This window comes from Hydra vulgaris, chromosome 10, assembly GCF_038396675.1.
Source record: "Hydra vulgaris chromosome 10, alternate assembly HydraT2T_AEP".
Taxonomy (NCBI): Eukaryota; Metazoa; Cnidaria; class Hydrozoa; order Anthoathecata; family Hydridae; genus Hydra; species Hydra vulgaris.
The window spans coordinates 4546507-4556536 of NC_088929.1; the positions used below are offsets into that span (position 1 = coordinate 4546507).

A 10030-nucleotide genomic window follows, 5' to 3' on the forward strand; every position below is an offset into this window, starting at 1 on the left:
TCCGTCTCAAAAGGTTGTCAACCCATGAAACTGATTCATTCACGGAGGGAGGTGGAGGGTTCATTGAATGTTGACCTAATTTTATCGGGAAGAAGGGGTCTCTGGAAGTTTGACAAGTTGACAAGGGGGAAGTGAGGTAAAAATTACAATAAAAAAAGGTTGACGTAATTCATGGACCGCTAAGGCTAAAACATGACAAGAATTTAATAAGGCAATTTCAGAACTAAAGTTAAGACGACTGTATTGATTTTTTACGGGGAGTATGTACATGAGTGCAATGATGCCAATATAGAAGCCATGCGTTTATTTAAGCTATATCAACACAATGCAGGTGTTGAACTAACTCAAATTCACCATATTTCAAATTTATTTGAAAAAAAAATGAGCCTACCTTACTTTATTTTTTTTAATAACTGATTACAATAAAAAATTTTATGTTTATTAAGAATCTTTTAAAAACGTAGACCTGAATATTACGTATTTTATATAACGTTACATAACTTAGCGTCAACATAGCGTTCATTACTATTATTTATCTACTACCCAGCCAGCACAAACACGTGTTTTTAGAATCTAAAATGTTAACACCTTCAGACTTCTAAATTTAGATAACTATAAGACATCTTATTGTATTTATTTTTGAGGCGACTAAAAATTGCTGCCTCAAGCGGTCTAAAAGATGACTACTAATAAATGTCTTATATTTATCTGAATTTAGATATCCAAAAGTGTTAACATTTTGGATGCGAAGAAAAACGTCTAAAAGACGTGTTTGTGCCGGCTGGGTACTAAGAGGTTATTAACCGCAAGCGTTACGTGCGTAATAAAAAGAGATTATTATTCTTTAGATATGTTGATTCAAAACTTTTAATAGCGCGAAAGATGAATCAATTTTTTATTTTTTTAAATCAAATGCTTTTTTACTTTTTCCTTCATTCAAAATATTTTTTAAGATTTAACAACTTTTTCAAAGACTTTTTCAAAAGTATGACTTTGAATATTCAAAAGCATAACCTTAATTTAAAAATTAGTTAATAAAACAATTATTCATAGTTATAAATAATATATTTTTATAAATATTTATTAAGATATCTATTAAAAGTTTTCTTTTTAATTTAAAAAGATAATTGAAGAGCTTATTTTCAAAACGCGGTATAAGAAATTTCGATTTTATGTGCCGCTTTAATTAAAAATAATAATTAACGCATGATTTTTCATGTTAAATAAGTTTTTTAATTTAAGTTGGCGCATAAAAATAAAATTACTCATACCGCGTTTTGAAAATAAGCTCTTATACATTTATACTCAATTATACATTTATACGAAACCTCCGATCATGTTGAAGTCCTATAATGTAAGATAAAATTTATAAATTTGAAAAAAAAAATTATCAGAGTCTAGCGCTTCAAAGACATTAACGCGTTTTAAATTTCAAATTTTCAAGTTTTCTTTTCTTGCAAAAAAAAAAAAGAACAACATTTCATAAAGACAAAGATGCAATGAAGAAAACCAATAATCAATAAATAACTTGAGTCTTGAGTGTTTGGAGAAAGTTTTCATTAGCTTTAGTTTGATATAGGATCTGTTGCATTTTATTTATTATTTTTTTATTTATTTGCAGCACCTGAATATTAAAAAATCACACATGAAACCTGATGCAGCTTGTTGAATAAGGTTCTTGAAACCCCATTATGGGGTCTTAGGATTGTATTATCTGATACCGCTATGTTTGCTTTTAGCTGGGATAATCTGTTCTTCTATGGATTGTTTAACTTCTGGTTCGAGTAAAATACAATTATTTCTGAAATGATACAATATTAGCTGTACACACTTTTTATTGTGTACTGACTAACTATGTGTGTACAATATTAGCTGTACCTTAAATACTTTATTACTTGTGTTTACAAATTTCTGATATTTTTAAGAGGTGTCATTGAGTTGTAAAAAAATGAAGCATTTTTTTACATGTAATTTTTACATGGCATCAGTAATAAGAGAGAACCTTATTACAGTTTCTCATTACATTGTATATGTCGTCATTGTGACAAATGGCATGAACACTACTTTTAAGTAGTAGTATTCACTTGTATTTTCAGTTTCACTATCAACATCCGAATATGTTGTTTCCAATATGTTGCTTTTAATTTCATTGTAGCTAAGTCCCTTTTTTTAGAAATTTCTACTACTATTTTCTAAATCGAACATTTCAGAATTTGAACAAAGTTTAAAAATTATTGCAAAAGAATTTATTTACAAAAAAATTACATTATATTCATAATATTATAGCACTAATATATACTACTAATATATAATATTACAGATATTTTATCAAAACAAACAAAAAAACTTCAATTTGAAACTAAAAACTATAAAAATCATGTTTACCAAGAAAAATCTGTATGGGAACATGCACCCATTTTGTAAAAAAGGATCCATTTTGATATCAGAAACATTAAAAGTCAATAAAACTAAAACATCATGTCGAACCTTTACATTTCCTCATAAAAATGATCCGTTGGTAAAAAAAATCCGTTGGTAAAAACAACACACCCTGAAAATTTGAGACCCTATTACTGATGAAAGATCCCATCGAAATTGTGATACTGGATACCGTAAAGTATCCATAATAAATTATTTCCAAATCTTGCATTGAAAACCAACAGATTTATTAACAGTTTTAAAACCACCTAAAAAGTCTAAATATTAAATAGAAATACACAGAAAACAAGACTGCAAAGCTTCGGTGGCTTGTTCACTGTACTGTCCTAGGCTTATTTTTTCACCGTGATAAGTTGTTAATATGATGAAAAACAGGATGAACCTTTGGAGAGACAGAAATGTGAAGCTTCAGAAAACTCAATTTGAAATCTTTGATTTTCAAAACGTAATCAGGTGAAAGAGAACAGCCAAAACAAGCTGAAACAACTTTCTAGAATGAATTTAAAGCACGGCAAAAATCCTGGGCTTATGAATGACTTTTTGCTTCAGTAAGGAATTTCAGCTCATTCACCCTTTTGAGCGACTTCGTGCAATCATTGCCATTGTCTTATGCTTCCAAGGTGCAAAGTTTTCCATATGCAGTGGGTTTTAAAGATTTAATCTCACACTAACAACATGGGTGTTTGCTAAATCTACACTTTAAATAATCAATGAAATAAAAAATAATATTGTAATCAAACATGTTTTCAAAGTAAAAATAATATTAACAACTATGATAGGTTTGTTTTTTACTTGCCGTGCAAAACCGACTTTGAAAACGATAACTCAATAAAAGATTTAAAAAAAGAGATAGGTCATTGCACCGTATAAAATAGCTTTCTAGCTTATTCACAAATGACCTGGTTTTACGGCATAAACTGACTAAATTATTTGTTATTGTATTTTAATCTATTGATTTATTGCCTTTTGGGTATTGTGGTTTATCCTTCTCTGGATAATTGCCATATAGAGGCTATATACCCGGGCCAGCTAAGACAAGTTCAGCTCACTAAAGACCATCATTACCCGCTTCGCTGACCAAGAGTAAATGAGAACTAAAGAAATGAGAAAGTAAAGGAAGAACGAAGAAAGTTAGTGTGATAGTCAGAAGAAGTTCAGTTAAAAATATTTGTATGTTATACGTATATAGTGTGGCTTTTTGTATAATATACGTATATAGTGTGGCTCTTGAAAATACGTGCTTTTTAATTAATTAATTTATTTTTTGTTTTTCTTTTTTACTTTTCTTTCAGTTTTTTATTGTTTACTCGATTATTACTCTTAACATGAATATTGTTCTTGAAGTACTTGAAGTATTTCTTCAACTAATTGTTATTTATTTTTACATTTATAATTTTTAATAAATAGTTTGTAAAGTATAAATATATTATCCGGCTATTGTAAATACGTACGATTGGGGCTCGGTAATAAGACAAAATAATGTCTTCTACTTGCCCCGCCAGTTTTTTTAATTATAAACCTTGTAAATTGTAAAAGTTATTAAACGGCGAAATAAATAAATTAAAAAAAAAAAAAAGATAGCATGGAGAAAGCGGATTATAGCTTTTTTTTTAAAAAAAATTTCTTTTTTTAAAATTATGTCACTCGTTGTATGATGTCAACACTCAAACTCCATAGCTAGATTACTTTTTTCTTTGTGGCTGTACTTATTTCCCAGTGTATTTTGCCCAACTATATTTTTATTTTTGGCTTTAAATGTAAAAGAACTAAAGTCTGGAAAATGTGGTAAGCAAACCAATCGTGACAACCACCCGTCATCTTTATTTTTTTATATATTAATATATATAATACAGAATAAAACGCCTTAGTGGCCAATGAGGTCAGAGATATACCAAGGAGGGGAGCCTAAAAAAAATTTATTAGTCGGCAAACATTCTATAGCGGAATTTAAGTGGACCTACATAGCAATTTTGAGTGGACCGCTGTAGTTTTGCTCATCGGTTACTTAGAGGCCAATGACACTATCAAAATGACGGAAAATTATTGGCTTGCTATTTATAGCGACTGCCTATAATGGTCCTTTATATAACGGATGAGCAAACCTCAAATAAATCGCTAAAAAATGCTTATATAGGTCTTCTGCAAATCCACTAAAACAATATTTGCTGGGTAGTTCGCAGTCGGCAAATCTTTTTTTTTTTTTAAATCTTATTCGGCAAAAAATATTTTCTAGGTCTTACTCGACAAAGAATAAAATAGATAAGTCACCCCCTCCTTTTAGATTTCTTTGGGACGGCCCAAGAAGTGGTTAGTTCGCAGCGTTTTTGAAGTGAATTGCCGTAGTTCAAATCCTTACGCATGCACAGTTTTTTTTTTTTTAATCTTTTTCAATTTTTTTGGAATTAGATTAGATTAAGGTGGCTCATATAGAAAAATAAAAATTCTTAATAGAATAAATTGCAACGGTTCATATATATTTTATAGTATTTTTGGTGATATAAGAAACTCAAATTTTATTAAAAAAACTGTAAAAGAATTATATTTTAGGCAACTTTCAACAAAATAAGAGGTAAGAAACGCAAATTTGAAAAAATTCAAAACAATGTTTCTTGATTAGTTTTGGTTTAAACTCAAAAACCTTTTGGTTATAGCTTCATTACATTATTTTCATTCATTTGTACTAAAAGAATAAAAAAATAATAAAAATATCAAAAACAGGACACAATACTTTAAAAAAATCACAAATTTTTACGTAATAAAAAACGGGTGTTGTGTTATAAAAATTGATATAACTATTTTTAGTTGATCATTTTAGTACATCTGAAATCTTAATGATTAAGGAACATAGGGGAGATGGGGGCGCATTGATCGCCGGGGCAGTATGATCTTTTGGCTTTTACTCGTTCATTTTTGCCTTACTAGAAGTGAGGTTGCAATTTAATTAACCATTATGCTTCCCTAATTGATTATTCATAATATTTTTTCGTAAGGTTATCAGCGTCAAAAAAAATAAAGAAAATATTGTTTTTCGTCATAAAAAGTGATTTTTTTAAATCGTACTATAATTCAAATATATTTTTATTTAGATGTCTGTATGGGTTAACAACAATTTTATTTTAAATTTGTAAGTGTTAGGTGTATAATATAATATATAATTTTTATTTGGCTGCAATTTATACAGTAGATATTGCTATCAATATGTTACCTATACCTATTGGGGTACATTGATCTTTGACTATGCGGGGCCCATTGATCGGAGGATCAAAGTGCCCCATAGAAGACGAAGTGCCCCATGTTTTTGTTTATAAGCAATACAGTTAAACGAATGGAATTGTATTTATAATTTAAAAAAAAACTATATATAAACAAACAATAGCTTTTAGCATTTCATTTTTTAAATCTACTTATGTTATAAGCTAGTAATAATAATACTATTATTTTATAATATCAAAAGAATAATATTTAACATAATAATTAAAAAATATTTAACATAATATTATTATGTTAAATATTAGCATTTATTAAAAACATATGTTTTATTGATATATTTTTTTACAGATCTTAAAATGGTTAGAAATAGAATTAAAAAAACAAATAAAGTTGCTATACCAAGTGAAACAATGAAAGTAGCTGTTAATAAAGTTTTAGAAGGAACACAACTGAATGTTGTAGCACGCCAGTTTAACATAGATAGAATGACTTTAAAAAGATATTGTCGTTAAAAGAGGCTTAATCCAAATGAAGCTTTCAAGCCTAACTACAACAATAGACAAGTTTTTACAGCAGAAGATGAAAAAAGTTTATCAAGTTATTTACTAATTGCATCAAAAATGAACTATGGCCTTTCAACTAGGTCAACGCGATTATTGGCATATGAATTTGCTTTAAAAAACAATAAGATATGCCCATCATCATGGATCAAAAATAAAATTGTAGGCATTGATTGGTTGCAAGGTTTTATGAAAAGACAACCAGAGTTGTCTCTACGAACACCTGAAGCAACGAGCTTCGCTCGATCAACAGCTTTTAACAAACACACTGTAAGAGAGTTTTTTCAAAATCTTAAAACGGTAAGAAATCGATATAAATATAATCCTAACTGTATATATAATGTTGATGAAACTGGTTTAACAACCGTTCAAAAGCCGGTAAAGGTTTTAGCTGGTAGAGGAAGCAAACAAGTTGGAAGAATCACATCTGCAGAACGAGGAACATTGGTAACTGCATGTTGTGCCTCTAATGCTATTGGAAATTCCATTCCTCCATTATTTATTTTTCCTAGGGTAAAGTTTCATGATTACATGATTAAGGAAGGACCTCCTGGATGTGTGGGATTTGCAAATCCTTCTGGTTGGATGAACTCAGAAATTTTCATAGAATGGATTAAACATTTTTGTTAAATATTCAAACTGTTCTCAGGAATCTCCAGTTTTGTTATTTCTCGACAGTCATGAAAGTCATATTTCTGTTAAAGGCTTGGAGCTTGCAATTCAACACGGAATTACAATGATAAGTTTTCCTCCCCATTGCAGCCATAAATTGCAGCCATTAGATAGAACTGTTTTTGGACCATTGAAAAGGTTTTACAATTCTGCATGTGATAATTGGATGGTTTCAAACCCAAGACCAATGACCATTTATGATATTGTTTCAATAGTTCGAGAACCGTATACAAAAGCTTTCTCACCATCTAATATACAGACAGGATTTAGAGTAGCTGGCATTGAGCCATTCAATTCTGAAATTTTCAAAGATGACGAATATTTACCATCATCAGTTACAGATAGAGCTGCTCCAGATACAGTTACTATCACTCCTGTCAACAACATGGAATCTGAAATGATACCAGCGCATGTTAATCACATAGAGTCTGAAATAACTATAGTAAATATTGAAACAAGTATTTTAAACAAAGTGTCAACAAGTGTTGCTTCTATAATCTCACCTGAGGTTTTAAAACCTTACCCAAAAGCATCTGCCAGAAAAAAAATAGTTAAAAGTAGGCAGTTAAAAACAAGGATCTTGACTGATACTCCTGTCAGAAATGAAATTCGTTTGTCAAAAGAAAAGAAAATTTTGAAGCAAACCAAAAATCAACAAAAAGTCTCCACAAAAGATAAGAAAGAAACTAAGAATTACTTGCTTAGGAATAAAAACAATGTAAACCAAAAGCTGCTTCACAACTTGACTTTCACAAATGATGAAATATTCTTAATCAAAATATTGTACTTTTAACAAGTTTTGTAAACTTAAAAGTTGTATTCTTATTTCAGTCTTTATATTTCAGTTCTTATAAATTTCAAGTTGTTGTAAAGTTTTAAACGTATATAAAGCGGGTAGCTTATAGCTGCTGTGATTTATACATTTTTTAATTAAAAATTAGACTAGTGGGTTTAACTGCTATATTTTAAAAATAATTAAAAAATTTAGATGTATTATATGTTATACAATATTACCCTTTGACTAAATTATTTACAAGATTTAGTTATAGAAGTGTTAAACGTTTAGATAATATTACGCATATAAGATCAATGTGCCCCAAGTCGGAGATCATAGTACCCCATAGTTTGGGGTACATTGATCTTTTGAGAGGGTTGTTTAAAAGTTAAAATTATTCATGTTTATCATTTTTTTATATCAAAATATTTATATATTCCAAAAGCCAGATAGTTCTACATGTGTTTCGTAGTTAATAAGTTTTTACATCTCTTTCAGGTTCTGCGCAATTTTCAAAACACTGCTACGGCGATCAATGCGCCCCCATCTCCCCTACACTAAAAATTTCAGCCAAAAAGCTTTTCTTAATCTCGAGATATCGTGTTTTGAAGTTCAAAAAAAGAATAAAATTAAAAAGCTATGAAAACCATGACCAAAGTTTTCCGATAAATAGAAATTATTAGCAAAAAAATGAAACTGACCAATAAAAAAGTTTAAGTAAGATAATATTAGTAAGTATTTTATGTAAAATGTATATATTTTCTGAAAGAATTATAAGTTTCGAATCAAATGGTATATTAAAAAAAATTAGAATTTTTTTTTTTAAATCGAGTATTTTTTCTATGTGAGCCACCTTAAAATTTATTAGAATAGTAATAGATATTTTAAAGGACACGCAGGTCCATAAAATATGAAGGACTCTAATAACGTGCCCTACATTCACATAATACATGTGCTAGATAAATTACAAAAAATATACGTATATAACTATTATATATAATACCACTGTTATAAAACAAAAATTAATTAGCCGTAACAGTATTTTTCGAAGTTGATAGAGTTGATTTTAATTTTGAAGTATTGATCTTTTTAGCATTAATAATATAAGACGGCAAGTTATTCCAAATATTAACAATCCTGAGCGAGAAAGAGTATGTAAGGACTTCGAATTTTATACACTTTAGTTTTCGTAATTTGAAATTGTGACCTCAAGTGTAAATATAGTTGTTTATGAAAAAGAAATTTGATATATGTTGAAAATTTAAATTGTTAAAAACTTTAAAACATGTAATCGTGTCTTGCTTAAGGCCACGAATTTCGAGTAGTTCCAAACCAAGAATTCTAAATCTTTTAAAAGACGAAAAGAATTACAAAAAAAAAAAAAAGAAAGAAAATTCGAAAGAAGAAAAATTTCAAAACTATTTCAAATTAAATAAAATTTTCATTTAAAGAGTTTTAGTAAAACAAAATAAATTCAATGAAAAAAATAAAATGATTGAAACAAATTTAATTAGGAAAATAAAACAAACAAAACAAATTTAATGAAAAAAATAAAATAATATATAGAAGTATTTTTTTAATTCTGATTTTTAAAAAAGCTTCTTAGCATAGACAAATTATCCAATGCCGTATCATTAAATCTTGACCTGATTTTTGTTGAAAATGTTCCAGCCGCGGAAAAAGTTCTCTGCTTCTACACTTGCTGGAGGAATACACAACAGATTTACTGATTAAACGGATGGTTTTTTTAAAGTTCTTGTTCTTAGATGTAAAAGTGACTGCTGGATTTTTTTCTGTAGCAATTTCTCAAGGAGGGTTCAGTTTCACTTTCGTTAGGTTCAAGTTCAGATTCTATATTAGGATCAGACTCAGAACCCTTTGAATCAACTTCTAAAGAAGTTCTTTAAAATCTGCTTACACTGCATGCACTTCGCCACTTGATTTTTTGTCAACGCTAATATTGATGAGTTCTCTTTGGATACATCTACAAAAATTTCTACTGACTGATTCCACAATATATGAAACTTTAAAACCAATAAAACTCACTAAATTTCCTTTGGACCGGGCTTATATAATCAATATTATAAAATTAATTTTATCAAAACTATGGCAAACTCCCGCAAGACTCCTGCTTGTTCACAATTTCACAACACGATTTTTTTTTTTTTTTTTTGAAAACCTAATGCTTGCTCTTCTCATCTTTTGACTTTTTATTTGCTTTTCGCTTTTAAGCAACAACAACAAAAAATTGATATTTGAAAATAAATAAGTAAATTCAAATTCGTAATTTTTTTTAGAATAAACTTTCATTACTCATCATGCATGATAAGTAATGAAAATCTTAAGCAGTGTGCCATGCATGCCATGTCGAAAA

At 28.9% G+C, this 10030-nt stretch overlaps 1 protein-coding gene across 1 annotated transcript; it reads left to right on the forward strand.

Moving 5' to 3' along the window:
* The first annotated feature begins 6269 nt into the window (after positions 1-6269).
* Positions 6270-6839, forward strand: LOC136086068 (uncharacterized). The gene has a single exon (XM_065808336.1). It carries the CDS (start codon positions 6270-6272, stop codon positions 6837-6839), a length of 570 nt encoding a protein of 189 aa, XP_065664408.1.
* Positions 6840-10030: the final 3191 nt, after the last annotated feature.